Below are 26924 nucleotides of genomic sequence, written 5' to 3' on the forward strand. Positions count from 1 at the left end.
GCCGCCGGCCTGGGCGGGGTTTGGCCCCGGCGCCGGGCGATGCTGGAGCCGGTGTGAGCGGCTCCGGGGCTGCAGCCGGCGGCGCCCCCAGCCCGGGGGGGTTGCCCGGCCCCGGCCCAGCCATGCCCGCCGGCAGCAACGAGCCCGATGGCATCCTCAGCTACCAGGTGGGGGGCGGCGGGGGGGATGGCCGGTCCCCCCGGTGCGGCCGGAGGATGCTCCGTGGCTGCTTCACTGCGGCATTTCCGACCGGGGGAGGGGAGGGATCGGCGAGGGGGTGAAGGGCATCGGCGAGGGGGGGAGGGGAGGTGAATTGGGGTGCCGGAGGTGGGGAAGGGGGTTCTGGCCTCGGGAAGGGGGACAGGGGGGCGAGAGGGGCTCGGGGTGGGCGCAGGAGGGAGGGGAGGAGGGGGGAAGGGCACCTGCGTGGTGCCTGTTGGGGTCCCCGCTGGGCCCCCCCTGTCCCCTCCTCTGCGTCTGGATGTGCCTCTCCCCATCGGCCCTCGGGCGAGGGGACAAAGGCCACTGTCCCCGCAGAACCCCGCGTCACCCTGTCCCCGTCACCCCGTCACCGCCACCCCGTCACTGTCACCCAGCCCAGTCCCGCAGCCCGGGGGTCTCAGCTGTTGTCCCCCCAGTCTGTGTGCCCTGCTGGGGTGGGGACAGGTGGCAGCTGGGTTGTCACCCCCTTTCAGTGTCTCCTTGTCCCTGTCACCACTCTGCACCCATGGGACCGGCCAGGGGAGCTGCTCGGGGTGACAGCGAGGTGGGGAATTAATTAATGAGAGGCTGGGAATTAATTAATCTGCCCTGAAATTACAGCGTGAAAGGAGTTTCTGTCCCCCAGCACCAGTGACCGTCGTGTCCTGGTGATGCTCCAACGTGTCCCCGCTGTCCCCAGCCCCATTTTTGGGGCTGTCCCCTCCCCCTTTTGCAGGAGGAGATCCCAATCCCATTCCCAATCCCAGCTCCAGTCCTGGCCCAGGAGCCAGAGGGGTCCCTGGAGGGTGACACAGGACCCCAGGGATGGTGGCTTTGTCCAGCAGGATGGAGATGGAGGGTGTGAGGGGAAATCTCCTGCTCTGCCCCCTCAGCAGCCCCCAGGTACCCCCGTTGCCCTCATCCCATAAGAACAGTGGGTCAGTGTTATTAATTAATTATTAATTACACCTCGGGCGAGAGGAGTGACATCAATCCTCCCTGCGCTGCTGGTGGCTCCTGGTGTGTCCTGGGCTGGGGACCAAGTGGGCGCAAAGCTGGTCCTGAACCTCTGCTTGGAGCTTTTCCTCATCCTCAATTATCCCAAAACCTCCCCAGAGCAAGAGTTTATCTTTCCTAACCCGAGGAGTTGCAGGGAGTCAGGGAAACTGAGGCAGAACCCCACAAAAATCCCTCTGGGGAACAAAAAACCCCAACAAAATATGGATTTGGAGAGGGGGACAGAACACACTGAGCTCGTGACATGGAGAGGGATTGAAATGGGTTTTCCTGCTTTGCTCCAGCCATTCCTGATTCCATTCCTAGAAGTAACAATTCCTTTCAGCCTCCTCAAAAAAACAACTTCCAGGCAGCCAAATGGAGTTTTTCCTTAGAAAACAGTGAATTAAAAAAACTCTGGCTGCTCTGAAATCCCAGGGTGAGCGATGCCAAGCTCGGCGTTCCCTTTCCAGCCCGGTTTGGATGATTTGATGGCTCCCAGGCTGCTGGCAGCGGGGCAGGATGGAGAGGAAGGCTGATATCCATCCAGGTGTCCTGGGATAACTCGTGGTTTGGAGGATCCCTCCTTCCTGCTCCATCCCATCCCATCCCATCCCATCCCATCCCATCCCATCCCATCCATCCCATCCCATCCCATCCCATCCCATCCCATCCCATCCCATCCCATCCCATCCCATCCTTCCTGCTCCATCCCATCCCAAACCCACGGCCATAAAGTCCTTAAATCCCCCCGAGTTTCCTCAGGGGGACAACACCTCCCAGTCCATCCGAGTGGCCTGACTGGAGCTGGGTGTGATTGGAGCAGGGATGTTTCCTCTGGTGGCACCTCGGTGTGATTTTGGGGACACTGCTGTGTGCGGGGAAGGGATAGGATGTTGGAGCCTCCATGGACCCACAGGTGCCCCACTGCCCCTCCTGAAGCTCCTGGAGCTTCAATCCTGGTCGATAACCCGGCAGTGGAGCTCCGAGCTTGCATCCCGGCGGGATTTTCCTGCCCAGCCCTCGGTGTCACCTTCCCCCGCCGGGTCGTTTTACAGCCAGGTCACCTTTCCGGGCAGGTGACCTTTGAGTCCGGCGGCGCCGCGAGGAGCTCATTAAAGCAAATGAGTCTGGAGGATGGAGATGCTGGATTAGCTCAGCTCGGGAAGTCAGGCAGAGCTGGAGAGCTAGGGGAGGAAAACTGGGGCTGATCTGGAGTGTCTGTCCTGTGCCAGGAGTGGCTCTGGCTGAGGAGAATCCTGCAAGGGATGGGGGTTGTGCCAAAGAGAGACCTTCCTGGAATTCCCTGACTTTCTGCAGGAAATTTGGATGGAAATCAGCCCAGCCCATCATGTTTCTTTTCCTGACATTTTGTACCTCAATTGTTCTGTGGGAATTTGGGTTTCAAATCCACCCAAACACTGATTGTCCTCCCCCTGGCAGGATGTGCTGTTTTCACCCCATTTCACAGAGTTTTCCATAAAACAGAGCTGGGTTCTTCCCATCTGCTGTGTTTTCCAGTGGGCAGAGTTTTGGGGTTTGTGGCTGTAAATAATGCCTGGGTTGGCACCATGGCTTCTGATTTTGTCCCTTTTTGTCCCTGGAGCTGAGGGACATGAGGTGCCACCTTGTCCCAGGGGAACCCAACCCCCTGATCCATCTGGGGGCTCAACTGTCCCCCAAAACCAGGGACTGACGTGAGGATGAGTGGGAATGGAATGTCCTGAGTGGGAAGGGACACAAGGGAATGGCAGTGACAAAGGGACCCTTCTGGGATAACCCCAGGGAGCACAGCCTGGGCTCTGCCAGGGCTTGCACCTCCTCCAGACGGAGGGAAAAATCCCCCAAACCCTGCTGGAGTTTTCCTGCAGTGCAGGAGGGGAGATTTGACAAACTGTTTTCTGGGAGGGAAAGACTCCTCATGTTGCCCATGGGAGGTTTGAATCTCCCAAATCCCTCCATTTACTCCCACTGTCCCGGGTGTGCTCAAATTCACCTTTTTATTAGAATTCCCATTTTTAATTGCGATTTATTGAGTCCTTTCCCCCCGTGCCTTTCCCAAGGTTGGAGTTTAGTCCCTTTTGGCAGCTCCGGAGGGAGAGCAGGGTGCTAGGAAGGGCAGGAGGGTGGTGATGGATGTCACGGAGCGAGGATGGAAAAGCCACTGGAAAATCCTGCTGCTGGGCAACGTGGGGAAGACCAGGAATGAGTGCAGAGGGAGCAACAGTCGAGTCTGGAATTGCAACTCAGCAGCTCATTCCCGACAGGAATGTTTGTTCCTCTTCCTCATCAAACTCACTGACAAGCAGGACCTGAAGGTTTTCCACCCTTAAAGCAGGAATTTGTGGGATTCAGAGCAGATTCCCCATCAGTTTTCCCAGCTGAAACCAGAATCAATTATTTATTCTCCATTTTCCAATGACCTCACAGTTGGTGCATCATTATCAGTGCAAGGGCAGCGTCTACCTGATGGTGCTGGAAATTTTCCTTAAAAATTCCAGCTGTGGTTGCTCTGAGCTGCTTCCCAGGGAGGAACTCTTGCTCCTGGAATTTCATCCAGCAGCCCCACCAGTTCCCCCAGTTCCCTCAAGATTTTGCTCATTTTCCACCTTCAGTTTCAGGAATTGAAATCTGGGTGTGATTTTTGTTGTTTGAGTCACTTTTAGTCTCCACGGTGGCATTGAGGTGAGGATGAACCTCAGCCACTCAGCCATCCCAAACCTTCCCTTTGAACCTGTAAATGAGGAATAATTGGGAAACTGATGGAGAATATGGGTGGTTGGGCACTGCAGGGTTTTCCTTTGCATGGATGATGAGATTTTGGGTTTCTCGTGTTGTCTGGGGGGACAAAGAAGGGGAAGGTGAGCAGTGGTGACATCTTTCCTTGAGTATTTGAGTCAAAAAGCATCATGGAATGGTTTGGGTTGGAAAACCATTGGAATATGCTGTTCCACCCCTCTGCCGTGGACAGGGACACTTCCCATGAGCCCCTGTGGCTCAGAAATCTCAATTAAAAGATGGAAAATGTGTTTTCCATGGAAAACTCACACCAAGGGAAGCCTGAGCCTTGCTGGGCTGCAGCATCACCTCTGCAGGTCCTTGAGGGCTTTTGGAGGTCATTGGTGGCCAAGAGCCACCCAGGGAGTCCTGCAGGAACCACCCTGTGACCAAAAGTGGCTCTTTTCCCCCAGCTTGGAAATCCCTGGGTGTTTTTTTGTTTTTAAGAAAGGAACCACAAAAACAAAGCAGGCAGTTGGGTTTTTTTGGGTCTGAAATGCCCAAATTTGGGTCTGAAATCCCTCTCCCCCCATAGTAACCCTTCCAGACTCCCATCATTTATTTGGGAATGGGAAAAGGACCTCCCAAAAGTCCTCATTTTTTGGGCTGTGCCTGGACGAAGAGTTGTGATCCTCATGGAATGGTGGATGGACAGGGAGGCTGGAGGGAGCTCCACACACCCAGCCCCAAATTTTCCCTCCTTCTCCTCCTTAGAGACACGACGAGGAGGCTGTGATTGACCAGGGCAGGACGAGCAACGTGGTCAACATCCACTATGAGAAGGAGGAGCTGGAAGGTGAGATCCTGCTGGGATCCTACTGGGAATCTGCTGAGATCCTGCTGGGATCCTGCTGGGATCCCAGCAAGAAGTCCCTTGCCCTGTGTCACATCATGAGCAGCAAAACCTGTCATGATTCTTGATGAAACAACCAATTATTGATTTATTTGTCAATGTGAAGGCTTTTAAAGCCCTCATGGAGGCCCTGGTGGGAATTGTATCCACAGGGTTGGATAATTCCCATCTGCTTTTCCCACAGCAGCTGCTCCCGGCTTGGAGAGGGCAGGAGAGTAATTTGATGTGGTGCAGATTCCCTGTTTTCCTCCTGGAGTTCATCATCGTGGGACTCCTTTGATCTTTCCCTTGTCACTCTCCATAGAAAGATTTCCAAACTATAATTACTGCATTATCTCCTGCTTAATGAGTGAATCTGAGGGTTGGTGGTGGTGTTGTTGTCCAGCCCGAGCTGGAATTTGAGAAGGATTTTGCTGCTTTCGGGGCACGTTTAGGTGACCCCAAACCATCCTTGGGTGTGAAACTTGTGTAAAACAGGATAGTCTGGGTTAGTCAGGGATCCACTGAAATTTAAATTAAGGGAATTTAAATTTAAATCCATAGCACTGTGGGATTTTTGGGGTGTTCTGTGCAGGCCCTTGATGATCCTCGCAGAGCCTCCACGAGTCTGTGTTTCCCTCCCGGGATGGCTGCACTGCTGGATCCATAACCATTGCCAATCCCTGTTTCCCAGGGCACCGGACGCTGTACGTGGGTGTGCGGATGCCGCTGGTGCGCCAGAGCCACCGGCACCACCGAGCGCACAGCCAGAAACACCGCAAACGCGAGCGGGACAAGGACCAGCTCCCCAGCGAGCAGGGCTACCACTGTGAGTCCGCTGGGGTGGCCACTGCTGGAGCTTCCCACCAGATCCCTGGGGATACTTTGCGGGGTTAAAAAAGCTGGCTTTTTAGCAAGGCTCTCCTTTCCCCAGTCTTGGCTCTGGTTTTGGAGTTAAACCCATCATGGATTTGGGGATCCTGGTTTAAAACTGGAGGTGTGGGGAAGGAAAGCAGCCCAAGGAGGGTGGGATGGAGGCTCCACCTTCCCCGTGGTGCTCTGAGAACCCGCAGGGAGCTGTGGGAGCAGAGCCAGCCCAGCGTTTGTGGCTGCACTGGTCCCAGTGTGATGCCACTGGAATGCGAGTGTGGCAGGATGGATCCAGGCTGGCAATGGATAACCTCAGAGACACTTTCAGGGGTTTTAAATGTCCCTGTTTGGGTGCCACTTAACTCAGAGTGGGGTGTGGAGTGCAATTGGCCTCTGCATTTACCAAGTGTCTCTAAGGCCCAGAGAGATTCACTCCTTCCTTCCTTCCTTCCTTCCTTCCTTCCTTCCTTCCTTCCTTCCTTCCTTCCTTCCTTCCTTCCTTCCTTCCTTCCTTCCTTCCTTCCTTCCTCCCTTCCTTCCTCCCTCCCTTCCTTCCTCCCTTCCTTCCTTCCTTTCCTTCCTTCTCCCCCTCCCTCCCTCAAACTTATGGACCAATTTTAATGAAATTGGCCCCAAAATGAGATTTGTGGTTGGTTTTGGTGAACAATTCAGCGCACAGAGGAGGTGTGGAGCCAAAGTGCCCCCCATGGTACTGTGCAGGCAGACCTTCTCTCACCCATGCCAGCTGAAGGCACAAACACACACTCACCCAGGAGCTTTGGATAAACTTGTGCATTTTACCAGAGACAAAGAACTCAGAGGGCTCAGTCGCGTGGAGTTCCGATGATTTATTCCCAATGATTTATTCCCAATGATTTATTCCTGAAGGTGTCCAGCAGCAAAAGAGACCTAATGACCCTGAGTGACCATTGATCTAGAGCTACAGCCAATAGTCAGAGAGCACAGGGCTGGGGAGAAGGCAGGGGGACACAGTGACCAATGGGGAGGAGGGAGGGGTGGAGTGAGGGATCAGGTCGAGGCCAATCAACAGAGGAGGATTAACATAGTTTAGGAGAGACCACCCAACACTCAGGAGGTAACTTCAAACCTGTCCCACCCTGTCTCTGCTGTCATGGGACCTCTCGGCTCCCAGGTGGTCTCAACCATGGGGAATCTCCTCCTGTCCCCAGACACGCCATCCCAGCGGGTTCAGTTCATCCTGGGCACGGAGGAGGATGAGCAGCATGTCCCACACGACTTGTTCACGGAGCTGGATGAGATCTGCGTGAAGGAGGGAGAAGATGCCGAGTGGAAGGAGACAGCCAGGTGAATCCCTGGGATTTGGGAATGGCAGGAAGCTGTGGATGGAGGGGTTTAGGTTGGATACTGGGAAAAGGTTCTTCCCCCACCGGAACAGCTCTCTGGGGAATGGTCACAGCCCCAAGGCTGCCAGAGCAACAGGAGTGTTTGGACAAAGCTCTCTGGGACAGGTGGGATTTTGGGGTGTCTGTGCAGGGCCAGGGGTTGGACTGGATGATCCTTGTGAGTCCTTTCCCACAAGGATTCCACGGGGGAATTCCTGTCAGGTCAGGGAATGCTTGGTCAGTGCTCTTGGACATTGGGATTTGGGGATTAGTGGGATTTTGGAGGTTATCCTGGGCCCGAAGTTGGACTTGATGGTCCTTGTGGGTTCCTTCCAACTCCGGAGTTTCCATGATTCTGTGATCCTTGCAGATCCTTTCATCTCTGTATCCATGATCCCAGAGCTCAGGGACAAAGCTCTCAGTGGGATGTTGGGGTGTCCTGCCCAGGGCCAGGAGTTGCACTCTGTGATCCTCATTGGTCCCTTCAGCTCAGGATATTCCATGATCCCTGCTGCCAGCTGCTCTCCGGGACATGGAACTTCCCCAGCTGCAGGAACCTCCTCCTGCCACCCCCTGGTTTTCCCCGAGGGGCTGCAGGGCTGGAGCCGTTTTTTCCCACCCCAAATCCACAGGTGGCTGAAGTTTGAGGAGGACGTGGAGGACGGGGGAGAGCGCTGGAGCAAACCCTACGTGGCCACGCTGTCCCTGCACAGCCTCTTCGAGCTGCGCAGCTGCATCATCAATGGGACGGTGCTGCTGGACGTGAGAGCCACCAGCATCGAGGACATCGCAGGCACGGCGGGCAATCCTGCCCGGGGATGGGCAATTCCAGCTGTCCCCATGGGGTTTCCAGGCTTTGAGTGGGGTTTGGGTGTTCAGCAGCTTTTGCTGGCAGCATGGGGTCCATAGGAAAGCGATTTTTGGGGTTAGAGAGTGGCTGGAGAAAGTTCTGCAGCTAAAGGAGAATGTTCTGCAGCAAAAAGAATATCCTGCGGCTAAAAGAATGTTCTGCAGTAAAAGTGAGAATGTTCTGCAGTAAAAGTGAGAATATTCTGCAGTAAAAGGAGAATATTCTGCAGTAAAAAAGTGAGAATATTCTGCAGTAAAAAACTGAGAATATTCTGCAGTAAAAAAGGGAGAATATTCTGCAGTAAAAAAGTGAGAATATTCTGCAGTAAAAAAGTGAGAATATTCTGCAGTAAAAAACTGAGAATATTCTGCAGTAAAAAAGTGAGAATATTGTGCAGTAAAAGTGAGAATATTCTGCAGTAAAAGTGAGAATATTCTGCAGTAAAAGGGAGAATGTTCTGCAGTAAAAGGGAGAATGTTCTGCACATTTTTGAGTATTTCAGGGCCTTTGGCTCTCCAAGAGCTGACCCTCGTTCAATAACGATTCATTCCAAGCCATTTCCTCACATCACGTTGGTTTCGTTTTCCCTCCACACCCTGGAGTTCAGGGTTTCAGGGGCACAGTGGCTGTGGCAGGGCAGGTTCCTGCTCTGACCTCGTGTCCCTGTGCCACCAGACCTGATCCTGGCCCAGCAGGAGTCATCCCTGGAGTTCGACGAGCGCACAAGGGCCAAGGTCCGGGAGGTTCTGCTGAAGAAGCATCACCACCAGAACGAGAGGAAGAGGAACAACCTCCTGCCCATCGTGCGCTCCTTCGCCGATGTCAGCAAGAAACAGGACCTGCATCTGCTCGAGAAACCAGGTCAGGTCCTGGGGGGATGGAACCAGGTGAGGTCCTGTGGGGATGGAACCAGGTGAGGTCCTGTGGGGATGGAACCAGGTGATGCCCTGTAGAACCAGGTGAGGTCCTGCAGGTCTTGGCACCAGCTGGAGGTTTCTGGGAGGCTTTCCCATGAGGTGAAGTTTTCTCTGGGGATTTGGCACCAGCTGGGGGTTCCTGCCAGTTTTTAGCACCAGGTGAGGGTTTCTGGAGGAGTTTGTCACCAGGTGAAGGTTTCTCCCAGGGCTTTAGCACCAGGTGAAGGTTTTCTGCCTGTCTTTAGCATGAGGTGAAGGTTTCTCCAAGGCTTTAGCAGCTGTGAGGGTTTCTCCAGGCTTTGGCACCAAATGGAGGTTTCTGGATGACTTTGTCCCCATTAGAGCTCCTCTGGTGAAGGACAAACACCCCAGCTCCTCCTTTCCTGCCTCTCTGAGTGTCTTTCTCTTCCCTCCCAGCCCAAACCCTCACCCCTCACCCTTCTCCCACCACTGCAGAAGCTAAAAATGGGGTGACCCCTGAGGCCAGCGCCATGGACCTGAGCAAGGTGAGACCCCTGCACCTCTCCCACACCTCCAGGGGGTGAGAGACCCTGAGGGGTTCTGAGGGCTTTGTTTTTGGGGGAATTTCCTGCGAATGGCTGATCCTGCGCAGGCGGAGCTGCACTTCATGAAGAAAATTCCCAGTGGAGCAGAGGCATCCAACGTGCTGGTGGGAGAGCTGGACTTCCTCCACCAGCCCCTCGTGGCCTTTGTCCGCCTGACCCCAGCTGTGCTCCTGCCAGGAATGACGGAGGTTCCCATCCCAACAAGGTCTGAAGGAGAAGCATGATGTTTTTATCTAAAAGAACCCCAAACCCACCTCAAATTGGCTCACCATTTGGGGCTCAAGGGAACAAGTGGGAACTGCATGTTTCTACCTTCCCTTCCCTTCCCTTCCCTTCCCTTCCCTTCCCTTCCCTTCCCACTTATGGACCAATTTCAATGAAATTGGCCCCAAAATGAGATTTGTGGTTGGTTTTGGTGAACAATTCAGCCCGCGTAGGAGGTGTGAAGCCAAAGTGTTTCCCCTTGAGCTCCCAGGGATTTCCTTGGGCTCTCCTGGAGCCAGGCCTGTTCCCCTCTCTCAGGTTGGTTTTCCTTGCCCAGGTTCCTGTTTGTCCTGCTGGGCCCAGGAGGAAAAGCCCATCAGTACCACGAGATCGGCAGGTCCATGGCCACCACCATGACGGATGAGGTGTGACAAGATAAGGGGGATCTCGGGGTCACTTTTGGGTTTCTTCCCCATTCCCTGTCCCTGGAGCAGTGAGGAAGAGGATTTGCTGTCTCAGCCCTTTATTCACACCCCAAACCAGGCAGATTTACATCACCCCAAATCCTGGGGGCTGAAATCCCCTCTGGCTACATCCTGCACACCATCCTTCCCTGGCCCCAGGTTACTGTCCCCAGTGGTGGCATTGTGAGGGCCAGAAGAACTTCTCCCCTTTAAGCCAAAGCCTCCAGGGTGGTCATGAGGGTTGGGGCTGAAATCCCACCCCTGGTTCATCCTGCACCTCATCCTTCCCACATCCAGGGTTGGCACCATCCCAGGGTGGGAGAACTTCTCCTCCTCAAGGCCAAGAGGGACAGTGACCTCACGGAGGAGATGATTACAAGCACCGCATTGCACAAACTTTTGCCATTGGGGGAATATTTCCTGCCATTTCCAGCAGGAGATTTGGGGAGGATGATCCTGCCGTGGCCAAGGGGAGCTGCCCCCGTGAGGACACCTGGGGTGGGTTGTGTCTCACCCAGGTGTCCCCCGGACAGGTTTTCCATGACGTTGCCTACAAAGCCAAGGACCGGGCTGACCTCGTGGCTGGCATTGATGAGTTCCTGGACCAGGTGACAGTGCTGCCGCCAGGAGAGTGGGACCCTTCCATCCGAATTGAGCCCCCCAAAAACGTCCCCTCCCAGGTGGGTGCTGCAAGGGCGATGGGCAGCACAACAACCCAAATTTTGGTAAACTTGGAATTCCCGGTTTGGCACAGCCACACCCAGGCCAGGAGCAAAACAAGCCCGTGTTTTGGGCATGAAACGCATAAAAAGCCGATAATATACCTGAAAAATACCTGTTTTGAGCTGAATTTCATGTTCACAGGAAAAGAGGAAGATGCCGGGAGCTCTGGATGAGAGTTCTTCCCACAGCAAGCCAGAGAAACACAGCGGTCCTGAACTGGAGCGGACTGGGAGGTGGGAGATCTCCTGGTTTGGGGCTTTCTTCTGTTTGCCTCCAAAATCTGAGTGGGAACCTCCCCTTCCAGCAGCTTTTGGGGTCCCCTGGTTCAGTGAAGGGGCTCCATGGTGCCACCTTGGTTCCCTGGGCTGGGCAGGGGGGGCCTCTGAGCAGGTGGAAGATCTGGGCAAGGGGGACACCTGGGCAGGTGGAAGGTCTGGTCAGGTAGAAGGTCTGGTCAGGGGGGACACCTGGGCAGGAGGTCCCAGCTCCACCATCAGCACCCTCAGGTGTTCTGGCTTTGGGGCAGGGACAGGTCTGGAAACACCTCCAGGTGAAGGCATTTTCTGCACGAAGGAAACCAAACGTGCTCTCCCAAGAGAACAGCCTGGTTTTTCTGCTCTCCAGGCTCTTTGGAGGTCTGGTCCTGGATGTGAAGCGCAAGGCACCGTGGTTCTGGAGCGACTTCCGGGACGGTCTGAGCCTGCAGTGCCTGGCGTCCTTCCTGTTCCTCTACTGTGCCTGCATGTCCCCTGTCATCACCTTCGGGGGGCTGCTGGGGGAGGCGACCCACGGCCACATCGTGAGCTCCTCTCTCTGTCAGGGCCGTGGGGAGGGGGAGATTCCCCAGACTGACCCCTCTGGAGTGGTGGGAAGTGTCTCTGCCCAGGGGGTGTTTGGAACCCAAACCATTCCCTGCCAACCCTACCCGCTGGTCCTTCCAACCCAACCCACTCCGTAATCTACGAAATCTCTTTGCCGCTGGGAATTTCCTTTGCGGTTTTTTTGGTTGGTTTTTTTTTTATCCCTAGTGATTTATTCACTCTTTGCTCCCTCTCTTCCCTGTCAGAGTGCCATGGAGTCGCTGCTGGGAGCATCCATGACTGGTGTGGTTTATTCCCTCTTTGCTGGCCAACCCCTCACCATCCTGGGCAGCACTGGACCTGTCCTGGTCTTTGAGAAGATTCTCTACAAATTCTGCAAGTGAGCCAAGTGCAAGTGGTGGGAATTCCTTTATGAGTGAAAAAATAATCAAATGATGCTTGTCTGCTATTTTTGTTTGGGAAAATACATTTTTCTTTTTTCGGGCGGGGATGTTTTTCTTCTCATTTTCTCAGTGGGAGTTGTCAGATTGAGGTTGTTTGCAGGGTGACAGAGGTCTCATGCTGCTGCTGTAGCACAGGAGGAATGAGAGCTCTTGGGCTTGGGGTTGTTTGGGGTTTTTGGCTTGGGGTCATTTCGGGTTTTTAGTGTTAAAATGAAGCAGTGAGAGGAAGAGGAGCCAGAGGCTCTGGATGCCCAGGGAAGGTGAGACAAGTCACTCTGGTGTGGGAATGAGGGAGGGTTTGTTGTCCACTGAGTACAAAATTTTTTACCTGATACTTGCTGGAAGCAGAAATAGATTTTGCCCAAATATCCAAGTAGATTTCAATTGGAATATTTTGAGTTTTGGGGATTTTATTGGACGAGTAGGAGCTTTTCCTGGGAAATAGCTCTTTTCCATTACAGTACTTCCATCTTGGTGACTTTGGTGTGAGATGAACTCTCCTCAGCACCATTAATCTTCTCATTAAGCCCCAAGATGCCGGTGGGTGACTGGGGGAAACCCATCTGGTTTTGGTGTCAGGGCTCTGGGGGACGTGAGAGAACCTTCCACAACCTCAATCAGCCTTCAGGGCATTAAGACAACATTAATTAATGCTAATTAAACACTTGGCTTCTCCACCCACACCCTGCAACCCCAGGGACATGGAAACCTCAGTTACACCTGCAGCGCCACACACTCTGAGTTTTCCGTGAAGAAAGTCTTGGCTCTGAGGCCTGTGCCAGCCGTTCCCCCAGCAGTTTCTGGGTTTTCCAGGGAATACACGCTGTCCTACCTGTCCCTGCGGACCTGCATTGGGCTCTGGACTGCCTTCTTCTGCGTGGTGCTGGTGGCCACTGATGCCAGCTGCCTGGTGTGCTACATCACCCGCTTCACCGAGGAGGCCTTCGCCTCCCTCATCTGCATCATCTTCATCTACGAGGCCCTGGAGAAGCTGAGCCACCTGCGGGAGACCTACCCGGTGCACATGCACAGCAAGCTGGACCTCCTCACCATCTATTAGTGGGTGTTGTCCTCCTCACCCTCGGCAGGTGTCCCAGGGTGTCCCAGCGCTGTCCCCTCAGCCTTGTCCCGGTTTCCCTCCTCCAGCTGTAAGTGTGAACCTCCAGCTCATCCCAGCAATGAAACCCTGCGGCTCTGGCGGAGCAAGGGGATCAACGTGTCAGGAATCACCTGGGGAAACCTCACCGTGACCGTAAGTGCCCCAGGCCACCAGTCCCGGGGGAGGCCAGGGGCGTTCAGGTGCCAAAGCCACCATCTTCAGGTGACTTTGGCCTTCAAAGTGCTCTGAGAAGTCCCTGCTGAAATCTCACGACTGCTTGTAACTTGCTTGGTCCTGGGAAGGAGATTCCACCTTGCCCAGCCCACTTTGTCCCCAACCTCGGGGAGAAGAACTGTCCCCCTCAACTCGACAGTGGGACAGTGATTGAGGTTAAGGGAGTGCTTTGATTCTTGGAGCAGTTGGAGGGCTGAAGTTCCTGCCTGAAGGCAGTGATTGGCTCCCTTAATTAGTTCCTGATGGCTCCAGGCCCTGCTGGCTGTAGGGTCTTGCATAAATTTGCATGTCTGAGCAGCCCCACAAGATTGTCCCTGAAATGGGAGCTCTTTGGGACATCTCCAGCCCCTTTTGGCCTTGTCCTGCGAGTCCTGAATGCAAAAGCACAATTTGTCTCTTTTTCCCTCCCATGGTTGTCCAGCCCTCCTTCCCTCTTCCCTCTTTATCCGCAAATTTCCAGCTTTTCCTTCCCCTCCGGTGTTTTCCTCAACTGTGGTGGAGCAGAGGATGTGCCATGGGTCAGTCCTGCCCCACCCCATCCCACCTCTGCTCCCCTCTGTGTCATTCCAGCTCTGTGTGTCACTTGTTGAGCAGCAGCTGCCCATTAAATATATTTACATATTTAACGTATATTGATATATTTGTAATATATTTTTATATTTGTAACATATTGATATATTTATAATACATTGATATATTTGTAATATATCAATATATTTATAATATATTGATATTTATATTATATTGATATTTATAACTTCTATGGCAGCTGTAGCTGCACAGTCACGGATTTTGCACCAAGACCCTCAAAATCCCCCCGTTATCCCAGTCTTCCTCCGTGCCCTGATGCTCTGTTTCTCCAGGAATGTCGCTCTTTGCATGGAGAGTTCCAAGGACCTGCCTGTGGACACAACGGCCCCTACGCGCCCAATGTCCTCTTCTGGTGCTGCATCCTCTTCTTCTCCACCTTTGTCCTGTCGAGTTTGTTGAAGAAGTTTAAAACCAGCCGTTACTTCCCAACCAGAGTAGGTAGAAGGTGGTAGCCCATGGCAGACTCCACGCTCCTTTCCCAAAACGCCATTCCTGGAGCACTGAAGGATTCACCACCACTCGGTCAGGCTGGGAAATGTTGACCTTGGATGTTCCATGAGTGCAGAGCGGTTGTTGCATTCCCCACCTGCCTCATGACCTGTTCCAGAGTGATGTTTTTGGCTCAGGCAGTGGGAAATCAGCTCTTCCAAAGTTAGTTATTTCTTTTCACCTTCTGAGCATCATTTGCTGGAGTGGAAAGTTCATTCAAATGAGGAGTTGCCATGGAAAAACAGGAACAAATGCCTCAGTGCCTTAGTCCCATTTTCCCTAGAAATGTGGCAGCACCTTTCCTCGGTTTTTAATATTTTTGTTAATGTTTGAATTAAAATTTGAATTTTCCCCCCAGTTAAACTCTTTATACTGTCCCACACCAGATCCCCAGATATCCAACACAGCAGCAATATCCACCCGAGGGAGTTGGCTGTGTGTCCTCAGAGCTGTGGGAGTTTAAGGTTAACCAGTCCAAGCACTGTGGGCATCCCCAGGTTTCCCATGTCGTTTCCATGCCCCTCTCAGCCCTGGTTTCTCGCCCCAGGTCCGATCCACAGTGAGTGACTTTGCTGTGTTCCTCACCATTGTCATCATGGTGCTCATCGACCTCGCGATTGGGATTCCTTCCCCCAAGCTCCATGTCCCCCACATGTTCAAGGTAACAGGCGTGGTGGGTGGGTGGAGAAGGTTTTGGCACCTTAGGTGATGTCAGGGCAGGACAGGGCTGGGCTGGAGGAGGTGCTGGTGGTGTGAACATCTCCTCTTCCACATCCAAGAGCATCGATTTCCCTGTCTTTGGGAAGACAGCCCCAAAATCCAGACACTGGGAAAGAGGACATGGGCACAGCAGAGCCCCCCAGGAGAGGGTGACACAGAGCCAGGGCTGGGAAATGCTCAGACAGAGATGGAGGGGAATGGAGGCCAGGGAGGGGTTTGGGCCAGGAGTCAATCCCACCGTGTGTTGCAGCCCACCAGGGATGACCGCGGGTGGCTCATCAACCCCATTGGGCCCAACCCGTGGTGGACAGTGCTGGCTGCGCTCATCCCGGCCCTGCTCTGCACCATCCTCATCTTCATGGACCAGCAGATCACGGCTGTCATCGTCAACAGGAAGGAGCACAGGCTCAAGGTGAGCTCACCCTGTCCCCATACCTGCAGGGCTGGGACAGACTGTCCCAAACAGTTTGGGATGGTTTGGGATAACGCCAGGCTGTGTGCCAGGAGCTCTTCTGGACTAATGGTGGCACAAGGAGGGGATGACAGCTTTTGGGAGCAGCAAATGAATCTCAGAGTGATGTAGAAGGCTGTTTTTGTTTTCAGATGTCAGTGGCAGCTGAAGGGATCTCACTGAGCTCCAGGGATCACTCAGAGCCATGTGCAAGTGGTGGGGATTTCTTTACAAATGAAAAAATAACCAATTTTTAAATTATTTCTGAGAAGCACAAATGGTACAAACCCTCCAGACCCACTTGGTCTGATCCTGCCAGAACTCCATGCAAGACATGAAATCCATGTTTGATTCCATTCCTTATTTCAAACCTTATTTAAATTTTCCAGAAGTTGCCTTGTGCTGGAGCAGGGTTGGTGTTGTCCCGCTCCCTGAGGGATGCTCCTCTCCTGTTTTTGCTCCCCAGAAAGGCTGTGGGTACCACCTGGACCTGTTCATGGTGGCCGTGATGCTGGGGGTGTGCTCGGTGATGGGGCTGCCCTGGTTCGTGGCTGCCACCGTGCTGTCCATCACCCACGTGAACAGCCTCAAGGTGGAGTCCGACTGCTCCGCGCCGGGGGAGCAGCCCAAGTTCCTGGGGATCCGCGAGCAGAGAGTCACTGGCCTGATGATCTTCGTGCTCATGGGCTGCTCGGTCTTCTTCACCTCTGTGCTCAAGGTAGGAGCTGGATGGAAGCCACCGGGTGACCGCAGGGGTTTGGGAGGGTGTCACACATAGGAGTGTCACTGTTGTACCCGGAACGGAGCGATAGAGCACACGAACACACAGGAGTCCAGTAAGCAGCAAGAGACAGTTTATCATACAGTTTATCATTTTAACCCACTTGGTAAAATACCGTGGGTGGTTGGTCAGTGGTCACCCACCCCCCGGGGTGATTGGCTGAAGTTCTATAACACCCAATTCCAAACACTCTGTCTCCAAACCAGATCAGGAAAACAGCAGGTGTTTCATTAAATTGTCATCTCACTGTTTTCACAGTTTGCATGGGACAGAAGAGGTTCTCAGCGAAAGGCTTCTGCAGCCTTTCAATATCCACATGGCAGACAGGAGTTTTATGAGTTTCTGCTGGTTTTCAGGCTTCTAGCAACAGGCAGTAACTTTTATTAGGGTGGCTAATAAAAGACTCAGTCTCATTCACAAGGTTCTTTGGTAATGGCCGATTAGTCTAATATGATATAAATTACCATTTATTAGACACAGAAAATGACAGACATAAAAATTTATGATAAATTTCCACAGGAATGGCATAATTGCAAACTACAAAATAGCTAGCACTGCAATTATGGAATAAAATGATTGCAAACTACAATTAGCTATATTGCAGTTATGGAAAGGTACCTATTCTTACTAACAGCTAGCAAAAATAATATAACTTAGGAACCAGTGTATCTTACCAGCCCATTGGTGGTGAAATATGCTTCGGAATCCTTTCACCCAATTCCCAGGAAAGTAAGCACAGAGTCTGCATCCAGGCTCTGGGGAGAAGTTCTTCACACATCTTCAGAGTGTGTGTAAGAAACCTCTACTTCTGGGATATTTTCGTGAGATTTTATAGTTGTAAAACTGTGACTTTGGTCACTTATTGATTTTTTTGCTTCTCTTTTCATATCCTGTCTTTATGAATTCAAGGTTAGAGGTCTCAGACCTTCAGCCGCCGCAAGATAACCTCCTGCTGGGCTTCTGACCCCACGGAGTTATCTGTGTTCAGCCACAAAGGAGGGGGAGGATGTCCTGCCACAGAGGGGATGCCAAATTAGGCCTCTCTGCCCAGGAGGTGATCCCAAACCCAGGAAGGGATCCAGCCTCAGTGACTTCCCAGCCCTTCAGACCCAGTTTGGGGCAATCAAGCCAAGCAAATGAGACAAATCCTTAATTCCCAGGTGTCCTCCAGACTCTGTAGTTGGGGATCCTGGCTGGATCCCACCAAAGCTGCTCTGTGCCTGACCTCCCCAGCTGGATTGCAGAGAAAATGGAGCAAAGGTTCATGGCTTGAGATGAGGGCAGGGAGAGATCCCTCACCAATCACAGTCATGGAAAAATAGGCTGGAATTAGGGATATTAATTGAATTTATTACTGACAAAATCACAGCAGGATAATGCGAAGTAAAACCAGACATTAAAAACTTCCTTCCTTCCTTCCTGCTCAAGGAGATGTCACTTCCATGCATTCCCACTAGTTTGTTGAGATAATTTTTTACCCCACAGGAGATCTCAGATGGTTGATAGATGAAATGTGGTCCTAATGGATGAAATCCCCTCTTTGTCTCTCACCTCTCTGGAAAAGAGGATTATTCTGATGAAATGTTGCCCAAAAGCTCAGCCTAATGCAGAGCAAAAAATCTCTGCTTGATAAAATCCAACATGGAAAAGCTGGGAATCTTCAGGCAGTGCCTGAGAAAAGAGTGACAATACTGCCAATTAAATTTAAAGCCATTAATTATTGCTTTTTTTCCCCAGTTTATCCCAATGCCAGTGCTTTACGGGGTCTTTCTCTACATGGGGGTCTCATCGCTCCGAGGAATCCAGGTATGGCTGCTCTGGGGAGTTTCCTTGGGATGGGAAAAATGTCTCTGAAAGCAGGAAGTTCCAATGTTTTTTTGTCAGGGACTGATGGGTGGAGGCTCAGGAGGTCTGTAGGGCTGGGAGGCTCCAGTTCAGCAGTGAGACACCCCAGTTTGGCACTGGGAGGCTCCAGTTCAGCAGTGAGACACCCCAGTTTGGCACTGGGAGGCTCCAGTTCAGCACTGGGAGGCTCCAGTTCAGCACTGGGAGGCTCCAGTTCAGCAGTGAGACACCCCAGTTCAGCACTGGGAGGCTCCAGTTCAGCAGTGAGACACCCCAGTTTGGCACTGGGAGGCTCCAGTTCAGTGCTCTCAGTTTCAGACTTTAGTGCAGGTTGGGGTTTGGTGATGGGAAACTGGGGGAATTCAGTGTGAAAGGAAGGAAATTCCACTGGTGAGAATCCTCTCTGGGGGATTCCCTGGGCTGAGAGATGCTGGCAAGAGAAAAATCTGGAGTAATTGGAATTCAGTGGGCTAAGCCAGGTGGTTTATGGATGGAGCAAAGCAAAACCAGGTGCTGCTCCCAGGAGGAACATGATCCTGGATTTCTCCTTGCTCCTAAACACTCCACACCCCAGCAGCTCCAGGAGCTTTGGCAGCCCCCAGGTGAGGTTGTTCCCCTTTTCCCTGCAGTTCTTTGACCGCCTGAAGCTGTTCTGGATGCCAGCCAAGCACCAGCCGGATTTCATCTACCTGCGCCACGTGCCTCTGCGCAAGGTGCACCTCTTCACCCTCATCCAGCTGCTCTGCCTCGTCCTGCTCTGGGCCATCAAAGCTTCCCGCGCTGCCATCATCTTCCCCATGATGGTGAGAGAAGATATTTCTGGTATTCCTGATGTTCCCAGTGTTCCCAGTGCTCCCAGTGCTCGCAGCCCTGGAGGGATGGGAAGCACCATCTCCAGCCTCACCCATCTTCCCTTTGCCTCCTGAAGGTCTTGGCTCTCGTTTTTGTCCGGAAAGTGATGGATTTCTGCTTCTCCAAGCGGGAGCTCAGCTTCCTGGATGACCTCATGCCAGAAAGCAAGAAGAAGAAGTTGGACGATGCCAAAAATGAAGCCAAAGAAGAGGAGGTAACGCTGGGAGCTGGGAAGCTCCTCTGGGCTGTGAGATTCACAGCTTGTCCTTAAATCATGGAATTGTGGGATCACGGAATGGATTGGGTGGGAAAGGACCTTAAAATCCATCCAGTTCCACCCCTGCCATGGCAGGGACACCTCCCACCGTCCCAGGGTGCTCCAAGCCCTGTCCAGCCTGGCCTTGGACACTGCCAGGGATGGGGAATCCACAGCTTCTCTGGGCAGCAGCTGTTGGAGGAACATCAGAACTGATCCAATAGCCTGAAGCCCACATTCTAAACTGTTTTCCCTAAATTCTCAGAGAATTTCACACTTGAGCAGAGACATTGTTATCATTTTTAAATGAGCCTTATAATGAAAAGAATAATTGTTTTCCTGTGAGGGTTTGCTTGCAGCAGTGTCAGTGACCCCAAACACACCTGCAGGGGAAGCTCTGTACCCTCTGCTGAAGTTGCCAGGTTTTTACTGGAATTTCATTCATCCCCTCCTGGATCAAGGAGAGAGAACTTGACTCGTCCCTTTTCAGGAGTCCCAGAAAATGATGGAAGCTGCTGCTGCGAATTCTGTTCAGCTGAAGCTGGGCAAGACCAGCAGGGTGGACACCCCAAAGCCCAGCAGTGACAGGTAAAGCCCCCCAGGCCAGGATCCCCGGCAGGATCAGTGGGAAGTGTCTGGATCAGGTTTGTCCACTTGCAGCTTTATTCCTGTCAGCTTGGGGGGAAAATCCCAATTTACCATCAATTTAGGGGAGGATGGTAGAATTCTGACCCCACACAGTGGCTGTACAATTCCTGATTTATCCCAAAACTGCACCACCAGTGGTTTTCTGGGAGCAGGAGACCCTCAGAGGGGCAACTACCAGCTGTGGGTCTGCAGCTCCAGGGCTTGATTCCCCAAATTCCTCATTCAGCCAAACCATCCTCACTCACCAGCTGAGCTCTGGTTTTCCAGGCCCTCCTGCTCCTCTGGCTGCTGCCAATGCTCTTGGGTGGGATCAGAGCCATCCTCATGGACTGTTGTGTGGAATACTCCTTGCAGGGCTGATCCTTCCGAGATCAACATTTCGGATGAGATGTCCAAGACCACGGTGTGGAAAGCTCTGACCATGAACACGGAAACGCTCTGACTGCGGGAGGAAAGAGGTACAGGCTGGGCTGTGATGTGACCTGGTGGGGACAGAACATCCCCAAGATCTTCCTGAGCTTTGGCCGAGCAAAGGACACATTCCTGGGAAGAGGCAGCAGGACCATGGACACTGCTCCTCTCTGCAGGGAAGGGTGGGAGCTACACCTGCAATCCTGGGATCAGACTGGGGCCAGAGAGGCATTGAGGGGTTGGGGCATCTCCGGAGCTGGGGAAGGGTTGGAGCAGCAGGGAAAGGTCTGGAGAATTCCTGAGGGAGCTGGAGGGCTCAGCCTGGAGAAAAGGAGGCTCAGGGGGACCTTGTGGCTCTGCACAGCTCCATGACAGGAGGGGACAGCCAGGGGGTCAGGCTGTGCTCCCCGGGAACAGGGAGAGGAGGAGAGGAAGCAGCCTCAGGTTGACCAGGGAAGGGTCAGGTTGGATATTGGGGAAAATTCCTTCATGGAAAACTTGTCCAAGCTCTGGCAGAGCTGCCCAGGGCAGTGGGGAAGGTCCCCATCCCTGGAAGAGCTCTGGAGGCATGGATGTGGCACCTGGGGACACGGCCAGTGGTGAACATGGCGGTCAATGACTTGATCTCAAACTCCTTTCCCAGCCTGGCCAATTCCACGGATCTCACCGATGATACTCTCCCTCTTTTCCCCCATTCCCACATTTAGGCGCCTCGACGTCACCGTTGAGGAGCAGGACTGTGACTCAGGGATGTGCCAAGGCAGACACGGAGCAGCAGCTCGTTTCCCACCCGAGGGGTCCCATAAAGCCATGCAGAGTTTCCTGTTCCCCACGGATGCTGCATCCCGGGGATCCGTGTTGTCCAGCCTCGTGTGTCCGTGTGTGTCGTGCAGTGGTGGAGGCTCCGCTACCGCTTCTCATCAGTTCTATTTTTTTAATCTCGAGTTCCTCCTCTCCTTCCTCTTTTCTTTCTTTCTTTCTTTTTTTTTTCTTTGTTTTTTTTTCTTTTTTTCCAAATATAAACTCTGAATGTACAAAACCATTCCCTGCTCGATCTGGCGCCTTCTCCTTCCTCACAGCTGGGGTTTTGGTCTGGTTTGGGATCCTCCTTTGGATAACTCCTGTCTCTTGCTGGTACAAGAGGGTTTCCCTCCGTGGTGGGACAGCGTTGGGAGCATCTCATAAATTAGGATATCCCTGAGCACTTGGGATAAAGCAAAGGAAAAGCATTTTCTCTCTATGCTCCATTTTCCCATCTTTTTCGAGGGTTTTTTTGGGCTCTGCCACCACCAGCTTGAAAGCTGTAAAATCCAGAAATGTCCTTTTTTAGTCAGCTCTAAACTGACCATGAGGGAAGCTTAAAATTCAATTCCCTGGATGTTGGTGGTGGGAGCAGCCAGGTGAGATGTGGAGCTCTGCCCCTCCACAACCCTGTCCCTTCCTCCTCCACTTCCCTTCCTGTCACATCCCTGGATTTTTCTTCCCCCCTGTCCTTGGCAAGCCTCTTCTCACAGGGTGGGATGAGCTGGGAATTGGGAAATGCCTTTTCCTCCTCCTTTCCCTGCTGCTTCGCAGGGAGAGGCTGGGAAGCAGTGAAGGTCCCCAAGCTCTCCCCACACTCAGGGGACTCAGGGGGCTCTGGGGTCTCTCCTGGCTGAGTCTGGGGGCCATGGAGCTGGGAAGGGAGCACATTCCAGAGGAGGAGGAGCTCCTGCAGCCCTCGGGAGGTTTGGAAGATGCTGCAGACCCTTGGAATCTCCAGCTGGAGAGTCCCACTCTGGCCATCAGCTCATCCCAGCCATCCCAGAGCCTTTTCCTGCATGGAATCACCCCAAAGGACAGAGGCTGGGGCAATGAAGATATGGAATTACTCTGTAAGGATGGCAGTGAAACCTCCCCAGGCAGGGCAAAACTCCAGCAGATTTTATGGATGGGGATTTGGGAAGTGGGGTTTGACTCCTGCCAGCCTGGGATGGGCAGTGGGGAAAGCTGCCTTGGCCTTAAGGAAGGAGGGGAGGCTGGAAAATGAAAAAGGTTTTGGGGGAAGGGAAAGTTGGGATCATGGGGATCCTACTCTTGGATAATTTTGGTTTTCCTGTTTTCTTTTCCTTTCTGGAAGAGGAGAGACAGGGCTGAACTCAATTCCTGGGATGGGGAAGGAAAGGAAAAGGAAATGGAAAAGGAAAAGTCCTTATTTTGGGAGGATTTCGTTTTCCTTGTTCAGAGGAAAATGACACAGAGGGAAAACCATCCAGAAATGGTTCCTGGAGCTGCTTTGGGGATAAACCCAAAATATCTTTGGAATGATCCAGAAAGTGGAATTTGGCATCAATCCCCTCCCACATCCCCCCTGAGCCCTTCCAGAGTATTCCTAAAAGGAAATTCATGGGAATGGGGATGACAAAGGCTGTAAACAGGGAATAAGTCAAACAGGGAATAAACGAGGTGCTGACACTTTCTTTGTGCTGTTTTTGTGCTCTCTGTGAAAATTCTGGAATTGTTTCTCTTTCTGAGAGGCTGAAATAATTTTATTTATTTTATCCCAAGAGAGCTGGGGAACAGTCTGGGCAAGAAATAAAACCAAGGGGGGTAATTTTTAACTTAAAAATTATTTTATTTAACATTTATTTTATTTTTAAATACTATTTTTAAATTAATGTACTTAAAATTTATTTTATTTTAAAATTATTCTGCTTTTAAATTAGTTTATTTTTAAATTATTATTTAAAAATATTCTAGTTTTAATCTACATTTAAAAATTATTCTGTTTTTAAGCTACTGCATTAAAATATTATATTTTCAAATTATTCTCTTTTCAAGTTAATCTTTTAAATTATTTTCAAATTATTTCAATTTAAAACTACTCTGTTCTAAAAGTATTTCCTAATTGTTCTATTTTTATTTTTCCAAATTATTCTATTTTAAAATGATTCTATTTTAAAATTATTTTATTTAAAATGATATATTTTTATTCAATTTAATTTAATTTAATTTAATTTTCAGTGGGAGTAGCTGTGTCACACGTGTCCCCTGTGCCAGCCCTGGCTGTGCTGGGAATTTAGGAATTCCTTGGAGAGGTGAAATTCCCTATCCAAAGCTGTTCCCTCTCCTGCCTTTCAGGGCTTTTCTGGAGCCCATTTGCCCTGTAATTAATTAGAACTGAATTAACTCCAAAGAGGTTCTTTGGATCCAGGTTTATTTGGAATAATTTAGCACCAAAAAAGGGAATTCCTGCAGGGTTTTCCCTAAATTTCTCTCCAAGTTTGTTTCTCCCTGGTCTGTGGGGTCAATGGGCACATCCTGGCTTCCCTTTTATCCAAAACTGGAGGAATTGAGGGAAAAATGAGGCACCAAGTGGGATCAGAGGCTTGAAATCCCCATGGACTCTGCAGGAACCCCATGGGATGCTTGGAAATGCTGAAGACGTCAGGAACCAGCTGTGGGATTGAGCAAAGATTTTATTGGGATTTAGGGAAAACCACAGGGAAAAGGGAGCTAGAGGAACCCAGGGTGAAGGAAGGCTGATCCGTGGGGTGGATTTCAGGAGGAGCTGAGAACACAGGATGAATCAGGAGCTGTGGGATGGAAAAATCCTTCCTGTGGAGATCCCGATCCTGGCTGGCACGGGAGAACTCCGACATTCCCGGGAGGATGGGGCTGGAAAGCTGCAGCCTGGATTTGCCGTCAGTTGTACCTAAAAAACAAACCCCAAAGAGCTTCAGGGAATGGAAACTCCTGCTAAAATCAGGAGCAGGGAGGATTCCCTCGCTCAGAGAGGAGCTGCCCCTCTGGAACGGCTGAAACAGGAGAAATGCCCAGAAATGCCAAAGATCCCAGCAAGGCAACGCTGGAATGAAGAGGAAAATGTGAGAACAAATCACGGAGAGGACAAACAGCCTCTTCCAATCCCAGAGTTCCAATCCCACCCCAAATGGCTCCATTTTCCTGACCTTATTGCAAGATGCCAGAGAATCCCCAGGAGCCATTAGGGAAAGGGAGTCCCACCCTGCCTTGGCTCCAGACCCACAGATTTCATGGAATCATGGAATGGTTTGGGATGGGAGAGACCTCAAAGCTCATCTTTTCCCACCCATTGCCACAGGAGGACACCTCCCACTGTCCCAGGGTGATCCAACCTGGCCTGGGACACTTCCAGGGATGGAGAATCCTCTGGGAAATCCATCCCAGGGCCTCCCCACCCTCACAGGTAGGAATTCCTTCCCAATATCAATATCCCATCCATCCCTGCTCTCTGGCAGTGGGAAGCCATTCCCTGTGTCCTATCACTGTTTCAGGTCCCTCTCCTCTGCAGGGTCCCTTCGGGATCGGGATTGTGGTGCTGGGAGGTTGTTTCCCAGGACAATCCCACCCCTCTCCCTGCTCCAGCACCTCTTGGTGTTGATGAGCCAATGCACGAAGTCCTTGGCCTTCATCCTGTCCAGGTAGCGCGTGAAGTCGCTCGTGAAGGTTCCCTCCGAGTGCCGCTTGACGTGGGATGGGAAACCCTGGGAGTTCTGGGATCCAAACAGCTTCCATCTGCTTGGAGTGGGAGGAGAAGGGAGGACAGTGGGGGTGAATGGACACCCCAGTGGGATCATCCCACAGGAGATGCCCAGGGCAGGGCTGTGCTCTCCAAACCCTGACCCCAGAAAAATGGAATGGTGCACAGGAATAAATCTGGGATATTTAATATAACTCCTACAAATCAAACACACAATCCTTGTTTCAGATTCTGGAGATTTGCCAAGCCTGCCCTGGGTTTTCCTGGCATCCAACACACCCAGTGTCCTTTCCCAAATGATTCCCCTCCATCCTGCCCTGTGGGTCCAACCCCCATGCTGGTCCCTGCTTCCCACACCAGAGCAGGAATGTGGGAATGCTCCGAGGTTTGGATCATCCTCCCACAGCTCCAGGGTGATGTCGGGATTTGCCTCCAAATTTGTGCTGTGGGAACACCAGCCCAGAGGGGGCTCAGCCCCAGGTAGGGTGTCCCTGCTCTGCCCCAGCCAGGAAATCCCGGATTCCCAAGCCAGGAATGTCCCCACCTGGGCTGTGGGGAGCCAGGAGTGAGTTTGGATCAACACAAAATCAACAGGAACACTGGGCAGGCAGACGGATGAGCTGCTCCCCCAGCCCGGCTGCCCCCAGCCCCGTACCTGGACAGCTCCTCCAAGTCCTTGGCAGCCACCTGCCATCCCGCCGGGATGAGCACGGCAAACACCAGCCCGGACAGGTACAGCCACCGCACCATCTGCGCTCCTGCCGGGGCAGAAATCTGAGGGAATTTCCTGGCTGCAATTCCCGCTGAACCCCCAGTCCCTGTGGGAAGCACTGACAGCATGGCCTGGGATTGATCCATGTGGGATAACCCTTCCCAGCTGTGTGGGCAGGATTGGGGTGGGCAAAATCAACACAGGTCACAAAATAAATTGTGGGCAGGAGTTGTGGTGTGAGAAATCCCATCCTCACCATTCCCTGGCGGCACATTCCCTGCGCTTTGGCGCAGACACATAGAATAATAGAAAAAAATATCATTAATTAATTGCAATGAACTTTATCCCAAACCTCCCCTTTTCTATCTGGGAGTGACATTTCCATCCTGGAATTATCACCACGGTGCTGGAGAACTTTCCCACTGCTCAGAAAAGCACCTTCCAGCCGATTTATTTGCATTTTACATTCCTTAGTTTTGCTGGATTCCTCAGAAATTCTGCGGGAATAAAATGCCACCCCCCACCCATTATTTGGCAAAAATCAGGCTTCCATTGCCCAGATGCTCTTCTTGTCTGGTTTAATTCCTTGGGAGACTGGGAGAAAGAAGGGAGGAAGAGGTGCCTACCTTGGGCAAAGAGCAGCTCCCTCCGCGGTGGATCCGGTTTTCCTCCTTGGCGGTTCTGGCTGATCCCTTCTCCTTCCCGGTGCTTTTAAGCTGCTCCAGAGGATGCCCAGTGCTGACAGGTGGGTCACGGATATCCTGCTTTTCCTTGGATGGGTCACTGTGAATCATTACAGCTTTTCTGGAGTGGGGCTGCTGCAGAAAATATCGTTACTGGCGGATTTTCCAACTGACGCCTTCGATGAGGTTTTTTTTTTTTTAATTGTTGTTGTTGTTTCTCTTATATTTGTTTTTTTCCCCCCCACTTTTTGGACCAAAGCAGTGACCTGTGGGTTTCCTCCTCTCAGGTGAGGTGGCCTCTTGCTGGCACAGCGTGTCCTGCATGGATTCCTCTGCCCACGGGCTGCCCTTTCCAGCACCTTCGCCGGGGCTGAAAAACATGACGGGAAAAAGAGCAAAGGTGTAAAACAAGGATTTATGCCTCCAAACACTTCCTGCTGCTTCCTGCCATGTGAAATTCCTGGCACAGCTCCTCAGCCAGGCTGATCCCACTCATGATCCAAGCCTGGTGTTGTTCCCTGAAATTGGGGATGTTTTCTGTGGTTTATGGGATTTGGGGGTGACACGAGGCCCCACGAGTGGCTGCATTTCCAGATCCTCATGGGACATCCAGGCTCAGCTC

The 26924-nt window shown here is 52.1% G+C and overlaps 2 protein-coding genes across 2 annotated transcripts; one reads left to right on the forward strand and one right to left on the reverse strand.

Annotated features, from left to right (window-relative positions):
• On the forward strand, nucleotides 1-21448 carry SLC4A8 (solute carrier family 4 member 8). Its single transcript, XM_085041367.1, has 25 exons — nucleotides 1-167; nucleotides 4690-4771; nucleotides 5502-5636; nucleotides 6868-7003; nucleotides 7674-7834; nucleotides 8567-8752; nucleotides 9226-9314; nucleotides 9422-9579; nucleotides 9916-10003; nucleotides 10576-10722; nucleotides 10907-10998; nucleotides 11390-11564; nucleotides 11832-11965; nucleotides 12843-13088; nucleotides 13176-13281; nucleotides 14226-14387; nucleotides 14990-15103; nucleotides 15413-15574; nucleotides 16080-16331; nucleotides 18132-18200; nucleotides 18869-19042; nucleotides 19168-19305; nucleotides 19838-19935; nucleotides 20350-20453; nucleotides 21114-21448. The coding sequence occupies exons 1-24, from the start codon at nucleotides 123-125 to the stop codon at nucleotides 20435-20437; spliced, it is 3237 nt and encodes a 1078-aa protein (XP_084897493.1). The 5' UTR covers nucleotides 1-122; the 3' UTR covers nucleotides 20438-20453; nucleotides 21114-21448.
• Nucleotides 21449-23891: 2443 nt separating this feature from the next.
• On the reverse strand, nucleotides 23892-25739 carry LOC146425969 (pro-glucagon-like). Its single transcript, XM_085041392.1, has 3 exons — nucleotides 25563-25739; nucleotides 24796-24942; nucleotides 23892-24100 (listed from the first exon to the last, which is right to left on the reverse strand). Exons 1-3 carry the CDS (start codon nucleotides 25655-25657, stop codon nucleotides 24091-24093), a joined length of 252 nt encoding a protein of 83 aa, XP_084897518.1. The 5' UTR covers nucleotides 25658-25739; the 3' UTR covers nucleotides 23892-24090.
• Nucleotides 25740-26924: the final 1185 nt, after the last annotated feature.

The sequence above is a fragment of the Lichenostomus cassidix genome, chromosome 29, assembly GCF_008360975.1.
Source record: "Lichenostomus cassidix isolate B80296 chromosome 29, HeHo_3.0, whole genome shotgun sequence".
Lineage (NCBI taxonomy): Eukaryota > Metazoa > Chordata > Aves > Passeriformes > Meliphagidae > Lichenostomus > Lichenostomus cassidix.